The sequence below is a fragment of the Chrysochloris asiatica genome, unplaced genomic scaffold, assembly GCF_000296735.1.
Source record: "Chrysochloris asiatica unplaced genomic scaffold, ChrAsi1.0 scaffold00159, whole genome shotgun sequence".
Classification (NCBI taxonomy): Eukaryota; Metazoa; Chordata; class Mammalia; order Afrosoricida; family Chrysochloridae; genus Chrysochloris; species Chrysochloris asiatica.
The window spans coordinates 2,908,275-2,928,005 of record NW_006408677.1 but is presented as its reverse complement, the minus strand read 5'-3'; the positions used below and the strand labels follow the sequence as shown (position 1 = coordinate 2,928,005).

Below are 19,731 nucleotides of genomic sequence, written 5' to 3'. Positions count from 1 at the left end.
AATTCACCAGTGAAGCCATCTGGGCCTGGACTTTTTTTGGTTGGGAGTCTTTTGATGACCTGATCAATTTCTTCTTTTGTTATGGGTCTGTTCAGGTTTTCTACTTTACTGTGTGTAAGTTTAGGTAGGTCGTGTTTATATACAAATGTATCCATCTCTTCTAAGTTTTCAAATTTGTTCGAGTACAACTCTTCATAGTATTCTGTTATTATCCTTTTGATTTCCTTTGGTTCCATTGTGACATCACCATGTGGTTTCTAATGCATGCTATTTGTGTCTTCTCCCTCTTTTCTTTTGTTAGGTTTGAAGCTGCTATATGTTTTTATAACCCTCGGGTAAAAGGCCCTCTCCTCTTCCGCTGCCATTGCAGGCCAAGGCCAAGTTGATTGGCTTGGTGACCTGAATTGGCTGGGGGCTCAAAGTCCTATCTAATTTTCCAGATACCTCTAATCAGTTTTCAAGAGCAAGGACCCCTACTAGGTCTGTCATTCTCATGGGATCCCAAGGTTTGACAAGCCTCTTTGAGTTTCAGAAGTTCTCAACGGAGTCCTGGTGTGGCTCTGAAGAATAATGCACTGGACCACAGGGTCGGTTTGAACCGCAATGTCTGTGGTTTAAACTCACCAGCCACTCCTCAGAAACCCTATACAGGATCACAATGAGTCAGAACGGACTTGATGGCACACAACTACAACAGAAACATTGGCTGACCACTTACTGTGGGCCAGGCCCTATGTTAGTTGAAAAGAAGCAACTGTCCCTATTTACTAGAGCTCATAGGCAGGTATACACACAAATAAATATAAGTAGGGTGATAAATACTATGATAATGACAATGTCAGTGGGGGCACCCAGGAAGCAGTATGCCACTTTATATTGGAGAGTGACAGTGAAGGCTGCACAGAGGATGTGTGATGCATGCATGCTCTGAACCTTGAAGGATGAGGAGAGGTTTACTTGTATGTAGAGAGATGGAGTGGAGGGGGTACATTCTAGGCAAAGGGAGTTGTATTTATAAAGGTATGGTGGTTGTGATGGTGATGTGCCGTATAGTTGGTTTCAAAGTCCCTTCTGACATCCATTTTGGTCTTTTCTTTCTTTCTTGTCTTTTTTAATGTGACCCCTTGCTTTCTCCTTGTATAATGATCTTAATGTCATCTCACAGCTCTTCTTGTCTTTGCTCATTAGTGTCTAATGCATCAAATCTGTTCTTCGGATGATCTCTAAATTCAGATGGGATAGATTCAAGGTCATAGTTTGGCTCTTGTGGAGTTGTTTTAATTATCTTCCGTTTGAGCCTGAATTTGCATATGAGCAATTGATGGTCTGTTCCACAGTCTGCCCCTGGCCTTGTTTTGGCTGATGATGCGGAGCTTTTCCACTGTCTCTTTCCACAGATGTAGTCAATTTGATTTCTGGTGAGGTCCATGTGTACAGTCGTCTTTAATATTGTTTAGAAAAGGTATGCAATGAAGAAGCCATTTGTTGGTCTTGAAATTTTCTATCATGCAACCTCCAGCATCGTTTCTGTCACCAACGCCATATTTTCTAACTACTGATATTTCCTCTTTGTTCCAACCTTTGCATTCCACTTGCCAGTAATTAATAGTATATCCTGATTGCATGTTTGATCAATTTCAGACTGAAGAAGTTGGTAGGATTTTAAATTTCATCGTTACTGGCTTTAGTGGTTGGTGTGTAAATTTGCATAATAATAGTACTAACTGGTGTGTCTTATAGACATATGAATATTAACCTGTCAAAAACAGCATTATACTTCAGGGTAGATCTTGAAAAATTCTTTTTGATGATGAGTGAGACACCATTCTTCTTCAATTTGTTATTCCTAGCATGGTAAACAATGTGATTGTCAGATTCAAAATGGCTAATACCAGTCCATTTCAGCTCACTAATGCCTAGGATATCGATATTTATGTCTTCTATTTTATTTATGATACCTTACAATTTTCCTAGATTCTTACTTTGTACATTCATGTTCCAATTATTAATGGATGTTTTAAGCTATTTCTCCTCGTTTTGAGTCGTTGCCCCATCAGCAAATGAAGGTCCTGAAAGGTTTACTCCATTCGCATCACAACTCTAGTTTGAGGAGGCAGTTATTTCCCAATCATATTTTGAGTGTCTCCCAACCTCAGGGGCTCATCTTCTGGCACTATTCTGACAATATTGTGGTACTATTCATAATGTTTCAATATTCAATATTCTGTTGCTATCTGACAGTGTTCCACTGCAATTCATAAGATTTTCAGTGGTTAAATATTCAGAAATAGTCCACCTGTCCTTCCTAGTCTATCTTAGTCTGGAAGCTCAGCTGAAACCTGTCCACTATGGGTGACCTTGCTGGCATAGCTTCCAGCATCATAGCAATATGCAAGCCATCACAGTATGACAAACTGACATACAAGTGGTGTTACAAATCTTTATGGGAGCAGAAAGCCTCATCTTTCTCCTGTGGAGCAGCTGGTAGATTGAAACTGCTGACCTTGCAGTTAGCAGCCCAACTTGTAACCCACTAGGCCACCAGAGCTCATTTTACAGAGTTACAATGGCATGAAATGACATAATGTATTGAGAGAACTGCAAGTCATTTCTTATGGCTGGAGTGCAAGGTATGAGGTTATGAGCAGTAAGTAGTTAATGAAGTTGGAAAGACATGAAGCAGGTGGAGGAAGGGCTTGGTACACTATGACAAACATGGGGTTTATGCATTAGGTAGGCAGTGGTTCTCAAAGTGTGTTTCCTGGACCAGCAGTACCAACATCTCCTGAGAACTTGTTAGAAATACAGATGTTCAGGCACCACTCACCTCAGTTCAACAAATCAGAAACTGGGGGAGGGACACAACAATGTGTGATTTAACAAGCTCTCTAGGTGATTCAAATGATTGCTGGAATTTAAGAAACACTGCTTTGGGGGTAGTGGTTCTTAATCTTAACTGCATATTAGAAGTATCAGGGAAGGTTTAGAAAATGTTGTACCCCACCTAAACCAAAAACCAATTGTCAAGGAAGCCATTCAGATTCATGGAAATCCCCATATGTGTCAGAGTAGAAATGTGCTCCACAGGACTTTCAATGGCTGATATTTCAAATGTAGATTGCCAGCACTTTTTGTTTGTTTGTTTGTTTGTCTTGAGGTACCTCTGGGTGAACACAAATCTCCAACCAAGCACATTTAGTTAGCAACCAAGCACATTAACCATTTGCACCACCCAGAGCCTCTTCCATCTGACCTAAGACAAATTAATAGAATGAGAATCTATGAAAGTAAAGGGTCCAAACAGTATTTTTTTAATTCCTAAAATGATTCCTATAGGATAAGCACAGGAATGCTAACCTAAAGGTCAGAGGTTCCAACCCACCAGCTGTTCTTTGGAAACCCTATACAGGGTCGATATGAGTCGGAACTGACTTGATAGCACTTAACAACAACAAAGTGATTTAAAAATAAAAAATAACTAATGGAACATATGAACATCAATCTCCACGACTCTGAACTACCAGTAACAACTGCTCTGAAAGTGATCACATTAGAGGATAGAGTGTGAGAAAACTCAAAATTATTTCATTAAAAATAAAAAAGACGGGGTTTAGCGGTCAGAAAGAGACTGGAGGAACCTGAAACTATGGCCCTCCACCACCCTTCAGGTCTGGAAAGGAACTCATCCTCGATGCCCAACTTCCACCCAAGCAGTGGATAGGGTTATAGGGTGGGGGCAGCAACACCAGTAAGGTATGATCACCATGGAATGGTCTATCATTCAAAAGCGAAAAGGCAACATTTTCCTAAGGACAAAGTTGAAAAGGGATGAGAAGGAGGATAGAATGCAAATAGGAACCCCCGGGAGGATGCGGTATAACTGTTGTTGCATGGAGGGGATTGTAATCAATGAGATGAAACAAAGTGGATAATTTGTTGAACGTAAACCTAATGATCTTGTCTGTAAACCTTCATTCAATTCACGTTAAAAAAAAAGTAAGCACTTTGTCTTGTTTATATTGGACATGTTACCAGGAGAGACCAATCTCTGGAGAAGGACATCATGCTTGGTAAAGTAGAGGGTCCATGAAAAGAAGAAGACCCTCAACGGGATGTACTGACACACTAGCTGTAAGAAGGGGCTCAGGGATAGCAATGATTGTGAGGATGGTGCAAGGCCAGGCAATGTTTTTTTGTTTCTGCTATGCATGGAGTTGCTAGGAGTTGGAGTCGACTCAACTGCACCTACCAACAACAACAAAGTTGTTCTAATATATAGCCAACATCGAGAAATTCTCTTGTAGGGTTCGGTCCCAGTAAGGTTCAATGGAGAAGAATCGTCTAGTCAGATCAACAATTTAGAAATACCCTGAGAAAAGATACCAACCAGTAGTAAGCTGTTCCGGTTTCCCAGAGAAATAATGAGGACTAGAATCAAAGTAGTGATAAAGGAGTTAGGGTGAGAGTCAATAAATATTTAAAAGATAGAATTGGTAGACCCTGACTCAATGAGGATCTGGTAGTGTTGCTACCATCCCCAAGTAGAGAATACGAGAAGTGGAATAGGTTTTAGGAAAAGATAAGTTCATTTTTGGATATGTTGAGCTTAGGTACTTGTAGGACATATGGAGCACTTGAGAAAAATATCCTGGAAACTGATCTGCCTTTGATGGTGCCCCTGGGATGTGCTATATAAGACATCATGGTTGTCCTTTCTGCCCCTTCCGACAACATCAAATGTTAGGACCATTTCTCAAATATCCTCATGGTCCTTGAACAGTACTCTAGGGGGCAATGAGTTGTGGTTTCTTTATGAATTATATAAGTTTAGTTCTTATTTTGTTTGCCCTAAATGTTACTCAAACTTCTGGGAATTACCTTGGTTCTAATATTTTAGAATTTGATGACAAGACCATATCCACCCTGTCTTTCTACCCTTGTGATGATATGGACTGCAGCTCTATTCCTTCTTTAAAAAAATAAAATAATAACAATAGCATTCGTGAGGTATAATTGACATACAAGTTGCATATAATTAAAATGTATAATGCGGTGAGTTTTAGCATATGTATATACTAAATGATGTATATGAAACCATCACCATAATGAAGATATTAAATATATTCAACACTCCTCGGGTTCTTTTATAATTTGTTGCCCCCAGTCAACCAATGACCTGCTGTCTGTCTCTTATAGATGGATTTTCATTTTCTGGGGGATATATATATATGTGTGTGTGTGTGTGTATGTGTGTGTTGTTGTTGTTAAGTGCCATTGAGTCACTTCCGACTCCATTATATATGTATAAAATGCAAATATACTGTTGTCCAGTGCCGATGAGTTGTTTCCGACTCATAACAACTGTGCATAGTATTTCCAGGGGGTAGCCGCAAGGTCAGCAGTTTGAAACTACCAGCTGCTCCGCGGGAGAAAGATGAGGCTTTCTACTCCCGTAAAGATTTACACCCTCGGAAACCCTGTACAGGGTCGCTATGGGTCAGAACTGACTCGACAGCACTTAACAACAACAAGCTTATCCACTAGGACTGGTGTATTGCTGTAGGATAAACATTGAACTGCAAGATCAGCAAATCAAACCCACCAGCTGCTACTCAAAAACCCTATACAGGGTCACTATGAGTTGGAACCGATTGATGGCACTAATCAATCATATATACATACATATGGAGCAAGAGAACAAAGTAAGTATACAGGCTACATGATTTTATGCAGTATATGTACTTATTTTAAGGAGCTCTGGTAGCGTAGTGGTTACGAATTGGGCTGCTAACCTCAGGGTCAGCAGTTCGAAAGGGAGGCACATAGCTGTTCCACAGGAGAAAGATGAGGCTTTCTGCTCCCGTACACAGCCTCAGAAACCCTGTACAGGGTTGCTATGAGTCAGAACTGACTCCACGGCACATAACCACCACCATACTTATTTTGCTCTGGCTTCTTTCACTCAGCATAATTATTTTGGGATCCATCCATGTTGATACTCTTGTCTATATCTATTGTTCATTCCTATTTTTTTGTTGACTACTATTCTGTGGTATGGATGTACCAGAATTTGTTTATCCACTCAACTGTTGATGGGCATTTGAGTTGTTTCCAGTTTCTGAGGACTACAAATAAAGTTGCATGAATATTTGTGTACAAGTCTTTGTATGGGCACATGTTTTTTTTTCTTCTAAGAACTGAATGGTAGATGCATTTTCAATTTTTAAAAGAAACTCCAATACTGGCACTGTAGAGTAAGTACTGGATGGCTAACCACAAGGTTATCAGTTCAAACCAACTGATTGCTCCGCAAAAACCTTATGAGATGTTATGAGTCGAAACTGACTCAACAGAATTTAATAACAACAATAACATCACTTTATAATCCCACCAGCAATATATCCAAGTTCCAGTTTCCTGCATCCTCGCTACCACTGCGTATCAGTATTCTTTATTTGAGCCATTCTTGAATTTTTCTAATGACCGATGATATTGAACAGTTTTTCATGTGCTTATTTGCCAACTTAGGGTTTCCTTGGTGAAATGTCTGTTCAGATCTTTTGCTCACTTTTTAATTGGGCTGTTTGTTGTTTATTACTGAGTCTTGAAAGTTGTTTATGCATTCTGGATACAAGTCCTTTGTTGCAATTATTTTCTCCAAGTCTGCCCTTTCAGTTTCTAAACGGTATCTTTCACAAAACAAGAGTTTGAATTCTGATGAAATCTAATTTGTAGATTTGCTTGTTTATGGATTGTGCTTTTAATGTCATATCTAAGAAACCTTTGTCTAATCCAAGGTCATAAAGATTTCCTCCTGTTGCTTTTCCTTCTTCTAGAAGTTTTACTGTTTTAAACTTGAGTGAACTTTTATACAAGGGGCTTCTAAAAGTTTATGGACAAATGGAATTAAAAGATAAAGGAATTTTTCTATAAAGCCCCTTATATATGGTATGAAGTATGAATCCAAGTCCTTCTCTTTTTTTTGGCATATGGATATTTCAGCACCTTTTTGAAAAGACTATTTTTTTCTCAAATGAATTACCTTTGCACCTTTGTTAAAAACAAAACCCAAAAAACAGCTGTTTTTGAATTCCGTATTCTGTTCCATCGAGCTACTAGTGTATATTTATGCCAACATTACACCTTTCTTATTAATGTAGTTTTATAATAAGTCTTGAAATCAGGTAGTGTTTGGCTTCCATCCTTGTTCTTCTTTTTCAAATTGTTTTGGTTATTCTAGGTACTTTGCATTTCCTCGTGAATTTTAGAATCAGTTTGTCAATTTCAACAACAAGAAAAAATCATTCTGTGATTCTGGTTGGGATTGTGTTGAATCTATAGATCAATTGGGGAAAAGTCAACATCTTAGCAATATTGAATCTTCTGACCCATGAACGTGGTTTATTTCTACATTTATTTAGGTCATCTAAATTTTTCTCGGCAATATTTGATTCTTTTTAGTGTATCTTTTTTCAGATTAATTCCTAAATATTTCATATTTTTGATGGTATTATAATTTTTTGTATTGATTTTTTAAAATAAATGTTTTATTGTGAATTATATGATAGTTTACATGAGAGAACTTTAGTTTTACATTCATTCCATCGTATATCATTTCATTGCCATGGTTCCAATCCCCTCCATGCATCATCTTCCGACCAAAGGGTATATCCTAGAAACCCCATCCCCTATCCTTCCCCCTTCCCCCCCTAGTATTGATTTTTAATTTAAACTTCTGATTGATGCTGCCATATTTCATTTTTGTGTATTGATCTTATATACTGCAACTTGCTACCCTCACTTATTAGTTCTAGTAGATTCTTTTGTAGATGCCATTGGATTCTCTACATAGATGATCACTGATGAAACATTCCTTTTCCAGTCTCTCTTAGGCTATAGCAATCCCATTGCAGTTCCCTAGTCCTCTAGCCCATCCTGGTTCCATTTTAACAATGACCCACTGGTGTAAGGAAAGCTGAGACTTTGACCCTCAGGGTCATCCCTGCAATCTATCTCTCAGCCTGGGATTCAGGGCCAGAATGTCCTATGGAGGGCCCCTCCCAAATGTCTCTCTTCCATTATATCCATATGAGCTAGTAGAGGAACACTGTGTGGCTGGGGGGTGGTGAGTATAGGCCTCAGAGAAACGATGGGAGATTCTCTTGTAACTGGAAGAATAAAAGGGAATGGTACCATGTCTCCCTTTTGCAATAGTCTGAACTTTCTGCCCACTTGTTCCTTGCTATTGTGTCTATCTGTCACTGAGAAGACTATTCAACATCTGCTGAATGAAGTGAATAGTGTCTCTCAGATTCAAGGCTCCTCTGTTGTATCTTCCCCAATGACAGCACCGTCCTCCTTCCCTTGATGTAGGATGTCTTACTATACCGTGCTTCTTTTCTGGGATATAAGGGAGTAGATGAGGGGAGTGGGGTGGAAACATCTCCTTTAACAGATGGGTTTGGGCTCCTCTCTCTCACAGAGTCGGAATGATGTTATCCGAGAACGCTTTGGAATGGACCCCAAGCCGGAGATGCTATTGGGCCTTGCTGCCCTTCACATCTATATCACTGTCTCAGCCACTCGACCTAGTCAGAAGATCTCGCTCAAGAATGTGGAGTGAGTTGTGCTGGGGCCCTTTGGAAGGGAGGCACATAGCTGTATAGGGAAAAGGTGCATGGCTTGAAGTATGCCGTTGCTTTTCAGGAAAATAGGGCATGGGATGAGATGTGAGTGAGAATGCCTTGAAGTTTCTTACCCCTAGAACCTAGATCCTAGAGCTACAGCTTCCAATAGGAGACTATGGCCAACATTATTTTTTCCCATCAGAGTTGGTACATTTCTGTGTTACCACTTTCCTTTCTTCGCCCCACTTTCTCTCTAACTGATTTCTGACTCTTTTTTTTTTTTTGCTTTTAGGAAAGAGTGGGGCCTGGAACCCTTTCTTCCCCCCTCCCTCCTACAGGGCATCAAAGAGAAGAACCTCCGGAAATCTCTCTCTCAACAACTGAAGGCTCACCAAACACATCCTTCCAGTGGCACCAAGGTATCCAGAGGAGGCCATTTGGTGCCTTGCTCAGGCTCCAGCAGCCACGGGGGACTCCTGGGTGGTTGTCCAGCAAGGTCTGGCCCTCTAGGAAATCTCACCACTCTCTTAGACTGAAGTACAAACCCAGCTGGATGTAAGAGGATTTTCCTCCAAGCCTGAGTTTCTCCGATCAACAGCTCAGTGACAAGCCACTGAAGGAGACCAGAGCAGATCATTCTCAGGTCCTTGCACTGATATAGTCAATGTTGATTGAGCACCTACTGTGTGGAAAGTATTGGGCCCTAAAGAGTCGCATGTTTCCCATGGAAATGTCTGGTCTGTCCTTTACTAGCTTTCTGATTCTTTGGATATGGTATTCTGGGAGATAAAACTCTAGCCCGAGTGGGACATGACCTGACTTGGGGAATAGGTCATACTGGAAGGTGGCTGAAGGCTCAGGTCACATTCTAGGGTACACATCCCTTTTCCCTCTGAGAGAAGCCTTCTTCCTGCTTCGCCAGTCCTGCAGATCCTTCTTGCAAGGCTCAGCCAGTTTGTGCTTCCTGCCCAAGAGGCACTAGAATCAGCCTGCAGATGTAGACACAGGACACAGTTGCCCCCATATATTCCACCCATTCCAGATTCCTTCATTACCAACTAGCTTCTCTTTTAAAATGTAAATTTCCCCAGAGACTTAAGCCATTCCTACCTTGCTGTGCATATTTAATCAGATGATTTTCTTCCCAGCTGAGGGCATCAGTGCTCACACCATTTCTTCAGCAAACAGTGTTTTTAGAGGCACCGCAGTACTTGGGCTGGGGACACAGGCATGAAGACGATATGGTCTCTGCCCTCAACTCAGTCACAGTCGAGTGGGGAAACACAAGAGACAATCCTAACATCTTGTAATAGGCGTGGGTGCCCTGGAAGCATGGAAGAGGGACATCAAGGCCAGCCTGAGATAGAAAAGGCCAAGAATTGGCCTTGTGTGCTGTGGAAAGGAGTTTGTCCTTCAGTTCTAGGCATTAGGGACCCACTGAAGGATTTAAGCCAGAAGCTGGTGTGATTAATTTGTGTTTTTAGGATGCTTCTTTTAACAGCCATTTGGAGAAGGTTAAGGGATAGGAGTGTCAGTTTTTAAAGTAATCTGGCTGCCACCCTGACACAGGTGGGGAACATTGAGGTGATAACTGTGGGGATAAAGTAGAGGGATAGAAAGGTTGGAGACAGAGTTCGAAGGTAGAAGACGATTTCGTGAATGATGGTCCTCACGTGAGAGGCTGAGGGAGAAGTCCAGTGTGAATCTCAGGTTTCTGGCTTGAACACTGGGTGCATGACAGCACCAGGCATTCCAGAAAAAGAGCAGGCTTGGGACTTAGGGATGCATTGAGTGGGACCTCCGCCAGGAAATGACCAGTGCCTAGGTGCTTGTCAGAGTCTGTAAGGTCTCAGGAGACAGATCCACATGAAGTGGACTGTCAGAGATGGGAAAGAGGTTGAAATTAAACCAAGAACAAAATGAGGAAGCTGGATACTTTGGGAACAAGAATAAGGAGGGAGAGGTGTTTACAAAGGGAGGTGGGATGCTAGAAGTTAGAGCAGTTCAAATGGAACCTTTCTGCCATTTGCCTGAGGGGCTCCTCACACTCTCATGTTGTGGCTTGCTGATTCTTCCTTGTTGAGACTCTTCCTGAGAACATGGGCTTGGTTTTCTTGGGTTCCTCAGCCTCTTCATATATCTGGGTGGGTTTTTTCCACAGGGCTCTGCAATACAGGCAAAGCTCCAGTATCTTCGAATCCTGAATGAACTTCCGACCTTCACGGGCGTTTTGTTCAACACTGTGGGTCTGGTCAGTGAGGGCACTGGAAGGGAGGGAGGTTTTCTTGGCATTCTGGTGAGGGTGGGGGTGGGGCAAAGGGCTTTAGGGTGGCATTCTCTGTCAGCAAATATTTCTTAAGGCTGTCCTACTTTTTCCTTCTCCTTTTCCTTCTGCCTCTCCCTTCTTGTGATGCTCTGGCCCTGTCTCATATAAAATGGTAAAAAGTAGAAGAAATCTGTGTTCAGTATCCCTCTATAACTATTTTGCATCTCCTTTCCTGTATGTCTCCAAACTTGTGTTGTAAATGGACAGATATTCAATGTTTTAGGCTTTGCAGGTGGCACGGGCCCAGGTGTGGCGTTGTAGGCTAAGCACTGGGCTGTTAACCACAAGGTCAGCAGTTCATACCCACCAGGTGGTCTCGGAAACCCTGAACAAGTTTGCCATGAGTTGGAACTGACTCAACGGCACACAAAACAATAACAGCCACCAGATCCCTGTCACAGCTGTTCGACTCTTCTGTTGCATCGCCATAGACAATGCATAAACAAATGAGTGTGGCTGTGTGCCAGTAACTCTTTATTCATGGACTCTGAAATGTGACTTTTCATGTAATTTTCACGTGTCACAAAATAGGTTCTTTTGACTTTCCCCCCAACCCTTTAAAAATGTTGAAACCATTCGTAGCTTTTGAGCAATAACCAAAGCAGGTGGTTGGCCGGATTCGGCCCATGGGCCATAGTTTAAGACCCTGCTCTATTTCATCCTCACCCATCTTCCTGCAATTGCCCACCCGGGCTCTTGAGACCTCATCCTTCCCTCTGCCTGCCCAGCACCTGCAATGTAGCAACACCCTTCTGGGGCAAGTCACAGCTATTTCCCCTAAGATTGTGCCCCAGGTTTCTTTACCCTATTGAGTCCTGGTGAGGAGAAATCCAAATTATCTTGCTGACTGGATCCAGATGTTTGGCATGCTCTTGGGAGCACACTGTCATGCTTGTGGGGCACACTGGTAGAAAGCCACTTATCAAAGAGTTTATAAAAGACAGACAAGTTTCCTCGGGGTGATGCTAATGGCAGAGAATGGGCTGGCAAAGGGCTCAGACCTGATGCCTCTAAGAAGTCTGTCAGAACCAGTTAAGGAAGTAACAGTTCATCATGGCATAGTGGTATTCATTTACATACTGGGATCTGAGCAACACTGAAATCCCTTCTTCTGCCCCCATAAACCCCAAACCCCTTGCTGTTGAGTTAGTTTCCACTCATAGTGACCCCCATGTTGTTGTTGTTATGTGCCATGGAGTTAATTCCGACTCATAGTGACCCTGTACAGGGTTTCTGAGGCTGTAAATCTTTACGGGAGCAGAAAGTCTCATCTTTCTCCCATGGAACAGCTGGTAGTTTCGAACTGCTGACCCTGAGGTTAGCAGCCCGATTCCTAACCACTAACACTACCAGACCCCCATACACAGCTGTAAACGTCTCTCCCACCCACTTACCCGTGCTGAAATATGTATTGTCTATTGCTTTGGGAGTCCTGGTGTGGCACTGTGGGCTAATGCACTGGACCGCAAATTGGTTTGAACAGCGGGGTTGGCAGTTCAAGCTCACCAGCCACTTTTTGGAAACCCTATACAGGGTTGCTGTGGGTCAGAACTTACTAGACTTGGGTTAAGACTGCTATAATGTCTAAGACAAATCTCTTCTTAGAGAGAGAAGCTCGTTAAGCCCCAATCAACCCTTAACACCTTAGGCAGAGTTACTTTGTCAGTTTGGCTTTTGTCAAGGTCTGAAGGAAATCAGGCTCTGACTGAGAAATGTAAGTTTTAATGGCTTTTGATGCATAAGCTGTCACCTGAGCAGACAGAACACTGGACTTTGAATGGCCTGAATCAACAAATGGAATAAGTCCCTGGGGCTTAGTAGGAAAAGGGTATTCAAAAGCAATTTTAAAAGGCACCAAAAACAAACCTCACCAATGTCATAGTCTTATTTAAACCAAACCTTCTGCTGCCCATTTCCATCATCCCAGGAGGGGTTCTAAAGTGTCCATTTAGACTTGTAACCTAGGGCTCTACCTGGAGAACAGGTATCCCAGAACATTTTTCCCTCGAGGTTATCCAACCTAGCACCTGGCATTCAGCCGCTGATGTTTCCAAACCAGTAAAACTGGTTCAGTGCATCTTAGTTTCTATTTGCTTATCATATCTCCTCACACCATCTCCTCTGCTCTTCTTTCTGTGGCTGCTGTCTGCCTCCTTGGTCACCAGGACGAAAAGCAGTCAGCCACTACTCTCCTGGTAGGACCCCGACATGGCATCAGCCATGTTATTGACCTCAAAACCAACCTCACCACTGTGCTGTCCGAGTTCAGCAAGATCAGCAAGATCCAGCTGTTCCGGGAGAACCAGGGCGTGGCCCGGGTGGAGACCAGCATCATGAATGCCAAGGTAAGGCCTGCTTTGAGGGGCTATCTCTCTCCATCAGTGCAGCGTGGGGCCAGGCCTTAAGAACAGAAGAAGACAGCAAGTGGGCACCATGACAAAGTGTTAGAAAGAGAGTATGAACTCATTCTGTAATATTCAAGGACTCCAAAGTGGTTTAGATACTGGGTCTGTATGCTCATCTTTCTTTCTCTTCTCAACCTTCTGGGACATGGTATTCTAACCATATAGTGAAGTCAGTCAGTTTGAGGGAGGCTCTTGGGAGAGAGCCAGATCAACCCAAGAGAGGGAGTAAGCAGACTGGCAGTTCAGGAATATTGGCAAACTTGGAGCTACCCCCAACTCAGTGTTTCACAATCTATTTCATGTCACAGCAGACATAGAAAATTATATATATGTGGACCATTGGGGTAAATGAAGTCCTGGTGTGGTGCTGTGGGTTAATGCACTAGACTGCAACATCGGTTTGAATTGCAAGGTCAGCAGTTCAAGCTCACCAGCCGCTCCTCAGAAACTCTGTACAAGGTTGCTATGGGTCAGATCTGACTCGACAGCACTTAGCAACAATAAATTGGGTTAAATGGACCAGCCTTAGAGACTTTGGACACCATAGGGTGGGATACCCTGCTATAGCCATATGTATTTTGTGTTATGTATTTAATTGTACCCCACCCCCAATGCATTGTAAATCTTAACCTCTATGCCTGTGGTTATAAATTTTTTTGGGAATGAATTCTCTTTGTTACATGAATGAGACAGGATTCCTGTAGGGTATATCTTGAGTCAATCTCTTTTGAGATACAAAAGAAATTAAATCAGCAATCTGAGCAGAGCTGGAAGAAGAGAGATGCCAAACCACATGAAGGACACCCAGGGACAGCAGCCCAAAGGAGACAAAGACCTTCCTCCAGAGCTGACAGAAAGAGGAAGCCTTCCCTCAGGCTGGGATAAATGTCTGTTTGAAAAGGCACCCATTTGTGGTGTTTCTGGTAGAGCAGCAGTAGATAACTAAGACAGAATTTGATACCAAGAAGTGAGAGTGCTGCTCTAACAATTACTTGCTTTGTGAAAGTGGTTCTGGAATTGGGTGGTAGTGGTTTTGTGCCGTGAAGCAACCCCATATAGGTTTCTGAAGCTGTTAATCTTTACGGGAGCAGAACGCCTCATCTTTCTTCCCTGGAATGGCTGGTAGTTTCAAACTGCTGACCTTGAGGTTAGCAGCCCGACTCGTAACCACTATGCTACCAGAGCTCCTTAGGGTAAAAAGTCTAGATAGCCTTGAAGAGAGAGCCTGCTGGTAGAATTATTAACACCAAAGACACTTCCGGTGAGGGCTCAGAAGGCAGTGAGGAGAGCTATAGGGAAAGTCTCTAGCAGCTTAGAGAGTTCATATGGCGTCAGTAACAGAATGGCACTAGAGATGTGCATGTTAAGTGTGGTTTTGGTGAGGTTTTGAGAGAAAATAATGAACATGTGATTGGACAGAAGAAGGGCAATGCCATCTATGCAGTGGCACAGAACTTGTCTGAATTATGTTCAAATATTTGGTGGTAGATAAAAATTTTAAATGATGAACTTGGATATCTGGCTGACAAGATTTCACATCAAGATCTCGAGGGAGCCCTAGGATTGCTCCTTGCTGCCTATATTAAAAGGTAACAGGGAAGATGAACTTAAAAATGAAAAGAGACACAATCTCAATCTAGAGTCCAACATCATTCTTTAAAAAAATTTTTTTAAAAAAGATGATCACCAGTTTTATATGGAGAGTCCTGGTAGGTTAATGAACTACAAAGGTGGTTTGAAACCACAAGGTCGGTGATTAACCTCAGCAGCTGCTCCTCCGAAACCCTATACAGAGTCACTATGGGTCAGAACCAACTGTACGGTGCTTAAAAACAGCAGCAGCAACAACAACAATTTTATATGGAAAGGAAATACCATGGATAAGCTAAGCTCTGCTTAAGTAGAACGAAGTTGGAGGCCTCTCGCTCCTTGATCTCAAAATTTACTACATAGCCACAATGGTCAAAACAGCCTGATACTGGTCCAACGAAAGACACATAGATCATTGGAACTGAATTGGGATTCTAGAAGTAAATTCATCTACATACAGTTAGCTGATCTTTGACAAAGGGTCAAAACAGATAAAATGGGCAAGAGATAGTCTCTTCAACAAATGGTGCTGGCAACACTGGAAATCAATTTACAGAAAAATGAAACAAGAACCATATTTTACACCATATGCAAAAACAAGCTCAACATGGATTCAAGACCTAAACGTAAAAGCTAGAACTAAAGATCATCAGTGAAAATATATGAAGGAGCTCTGGTAGCATAGTGGTTATGAATCGGGCTGCTAACCCCAAGGTGGGCAGTTCAAAACTACCAGCTGTTCTGTGGGAGAAAGATGAGGCTTTCTACTCCTGTAAAGATTTACAGCCTTGGAAACCCTGTACAGGGTCACGACTCCATGGTACTTAACAGCAACAACAACAGTGGGAGTCCTGGGAGCTCTGGTAGTGTAGTGGTTACGAGACGGGCTGCTAATCTTAACATCAGCAGTTTGAAACTACCAGTGATTCCGTAGGAGAAAGATGAGGCTTTCTGCTCCCGTAAGATTTACAGCCTCGGAAACCCTATGCAGGGTCGCTATGGGTTGGAATCGACTCCATCGCACTTAACAACACAACAATGGGAGTCCTGGTGTGGTAGGTTAATGCGCCAGACTGCAAAGCTGTTTGAATTGCAATGTCAGCAGTTCAAGCTCACCAGCTGCTCCTTGGAAACCCTATACAGGGTCGCTATGGGTTGGAATCCACTGGATAGCACTTCACAACAACAACAACAATACATAAATAACCTACCAAAATTATTAAAAACACACAAACAGTAGAAGACAAAGTAGATGACAGGCTTCTAAAAATTAGACACTTGTGTGCATCAAAAGATTTCACCAAAAGAGTAAAAAGGGAGTCCACAGACTAGAAAAAAAAATGTTTTGGCAACGACATGTCAGACAAGGGACGAATATCTAAAATTTATAGATAATTACAACTTCTCTACGACAGCAATGCAAGAAAAAGTCAAACAACCCAACTAAAAAAAATGGGCGCAGGACATGAGCAGACAAGCATATGAAGATAATGTTCACTATCATTAGCAATTAGAGAGATATAAATCAAAACAACAGTGAGATATCATCTCACACCAGCATTAATAGCAAAGTTAAAAATAAATAAATAAATAAACCAGAAAGCAGCAAATGCTAGTGAGGTGTGGAGAGACTGGGACCCTCTTACGTTGCTAGTGGGACTGTAAAATAATTCAACCACTCTGGAAAATGGTACGGCGCTTCCTCATAAAGTTGGAAATAGAAATGCCTTATGACCCAGCAATCCTTCTACCAGATGTATATCCACAAGAAATAAGAGCCAGGACAGGTGTTAATAGATGCACATTGATGTTCATAGCAGCACTATTCCCAATAGCAAAAAGATGATGTCAGCCTAAATGCCCATCAATGGAAGAATAGATAAACAATGGAATACTGTGCAACATTAAAGAATAATGATGAATCTGAGAACCACGTCATAACATGGATGAACCTGGAGGACATTATGCTGAGTGAAAGGAGTCCATCACAAAAGGACAAATATTATATAATGCCATTATTGTCAAAACTCAAAGGTTTTCATGCTGAAAGAAGCATTCTTTGATGGTTACCAGAAGTGGAATGGAAGGAAGAGTAATTCACTAGCTAGAGGGTAGATATGCATGTGGGCTTGGGTGACAGGGAGGGCAATATACAAGAAGAGGGAGGACACTATATTAAAAGAGGGAGGGGGCAGAAGAATGATGAAGACACAGAGAGATATGCATGGGCTAAAGGGGATGGAGATAAATACCGATACACAAACAACAGTGTTCTGTGCATAGATATACATGGACTGAAACATAGGCTGAATGGGTAAAGTAGGAAGAGTGGGATATATAAATATACACGCACACATATCCCACAAATATAGAAGAGTTTGGAAGGGTATCTTTGTACATGAGTATTTACCTTTTGTGCAAACACAACTATGAGTGTGGTGGAGCGTAAGTGGGCAAAATGATGAGAACTTCTTGGATATTGTCAAACATCTTAAGGCAATGAGTTGCTTGGCCCAGGGGCTCAGGATCATAGTCTCAAGGGATACCATGGCCAATTGGCATAACAGTCCACAAAGACAATGTTCTACACCCTACTTTGATGAGTAGCATCTGGGATCTTGAAAGCTCATGAGTGGCCATCTAAGGTGCAACTATCGGTCTCTCTCCATGTGCAGAAGAAAGAAGAGTGATAAGAATTGAAGAGGGTTGGAATCCATTAGTCCAGTGAACTAATGGAACATGTGAATATCAATCTCTCTGACTCTGAGACCAGAAGAATTAGACGGTGCCTAGCTACCAATACCAACTCCTCTGAAAGGGATCACATTAGAGGGTTCTGGATAGAGTGGAAGAAATGTGGAACAAAACTCAAAATTATTTAAAGAACAAAACAAAACTGGGTTTATTGGTCAGAAAGAGACTAGAGGAACCTGAGACTTCCTCAGCCACTCTTCATGTCTGGAAAGAAACTCATCCTCATCACCCCATTTCAGCCAGTGTGGTGGTGGGGGACAACAGCACTAGTAAGGTATGCTCACCATGGAATGGTCAATCATTCAAAATCAAAAGGGCAACATGTTCCAAAGGACAAAGTTGAGAAGGAATGGAAAGGTGGTTGGAATGCAAATAGAAACTACAGGTAGGAATCATTTTAACTGTTGTTGCATGGAGGGGATTGCAATCATTGAGACGAAACAAAGTGTTGTTATTGTTGTTGTTGTTAAGTGCTGTCGAGTCGATTCTGACCCATAGCGACCCTGTACAGGGTTTCCAAGACTGTAAATCTTTACAGGAGCAGAAAGCCTCATCTTTCTCCCGCAGAACAGCTGGTAGTTTCGAACTGCTGATCCTGAGGTTGGCAGCCCAATTCATAACCACTACGTTACCAGAGCTCCTTATGTGTAAGGTTTGTTAAATCTACAACTGATGATCTTGTCTGTAAACCTGAACTCAATTCACAATAAAAAGTTTTTTTAAAAACAAAAACTGAAAACAAAACTTTTAAGACTCTGGAAAATTCTGTTGTATCAAGGAAAAATTCATGTCCTAAAATTTTCACCAAAGATGTGGCTGCACAATTTTTTGTTAAAAAAAGCTATGACTGATGGATCTAATCAACTACCACAGCAGAAAACCCAACAGGTTAGACTGAAAGGGAAGAGAAAGAGCAAAAAACTGTCTGCCTCTTAGAATTCTACAGACAGAAAACAAGCCAGAGGCACTCTATCTATTATCTTCCAAGAAAGAAAAATGACCATCACTGGAGCAGCCTGGAGATGCACAGAACTGTTAGAAGGAACATGGGACAGGGCCTTCTTACTTTCAAAGGATGGAGCCATGGTCTCCTGGATTTCAAAGGTGGGGCCACATTGTCCTAGGCTTCAAATAGTTGGATCTTCTTCAACTCAGTTCAGGAGGGTGGGGCTGCCATTAAAGTGTACCACGGGGCTGGAGCTACTGCCTAAAGCTGAGGGGACAGGATTGTCATGACGAAGGGGCAGACGAACCGGGCCTGCCAACGCCAAGGGAGTGGGGTGATCACTCAGAAGGACTAGGATAATGGAGCCACCCAAAGTTGTGGGAGCTGGATTGTCTTTACCCAGAATCTAGAGAGCCTGGGCAACACCCAAAGACTACAGGGCAGATCTATGGCCTAGATGGTTTCAGAGAAGAGAGGTTTATTTTCAAGAATTGAGAACTAATATAAATTGTTCTGCTGGACTTTGGACTTGCTAGGTGCCCGTTATCCCTCCTTTCCTTACAATTTCACCCATTTGTAATGGAAATGCCTACATTGCCCCTATTCTGCCATTGTACTTTGGGAACAGATAACCTGTCACCTAGATTTCATAGGTTCCTAGATGAAGAGGAATTTTGCCCCAGGATGGAATGTACCTACAATCCCACTCATATTTGATTTAAGTGATTCAGAAGATGAGATTTGGGACTTGGAGTTGATTTAAGACTTTTGGGATAATGTGATGGGGTGAGTTAATTTTGCATATGGCAAGGACATGAATTTGAGGGTGAATGTTATGGATTGAACTGTGTCCCCCAAATATGTGGGTGGCAAATCTTAACCTTGATGCCTGTGGTTATAATCCCATCTGGAAATGAGTTTTCTGTTAAGTGAGTAAGACAGGATTACTGTAGAGTGTATCATGAGTCGATCACTTTTGAGATATGTTGTTGTTGTTGTTGTCAGGTGCCATCGAGTCGGAACCGACTCATAGCGACCCCATGCACAGCAGAACGAAACAATGTTCGATCCTGGGCCAACCTC

The 19,731-nt window shown here is 42.1% G+C and overlaps 1 protein-coding gene across 1 annotated transcript in view; it reads left to right on the top strand.

The window, feature by feature from the left end:
• The window catches only part of FRMPD3 (FERM and PDZ domain containing 3), a 139,575-nt gene that overhangs the window by 77,518 nt on the left and 42,326 nt on the right, over positions 1-19,731 (top strand). Inside the window, exons 11-14 of the mRNA XM_006871066.1 lie at positions 8,483-8,619; positions 8,920-9,046; positions 10,789-10,878; positions 13,119-13,298. Of these exons, the coding sequence (XP_006871128.1) occupies positions 8,483-8,619; positions 8,920-9,046; positions 10,789-10,878; positions 13,119-13,298 (534 nt within the window). The remainder of the gene's footprint in view (positions 1-8,482; positions 8,620-8,919; positions 9,047-10,788; positions 10,879-13,118; positions 13,299-19,731) is intronic.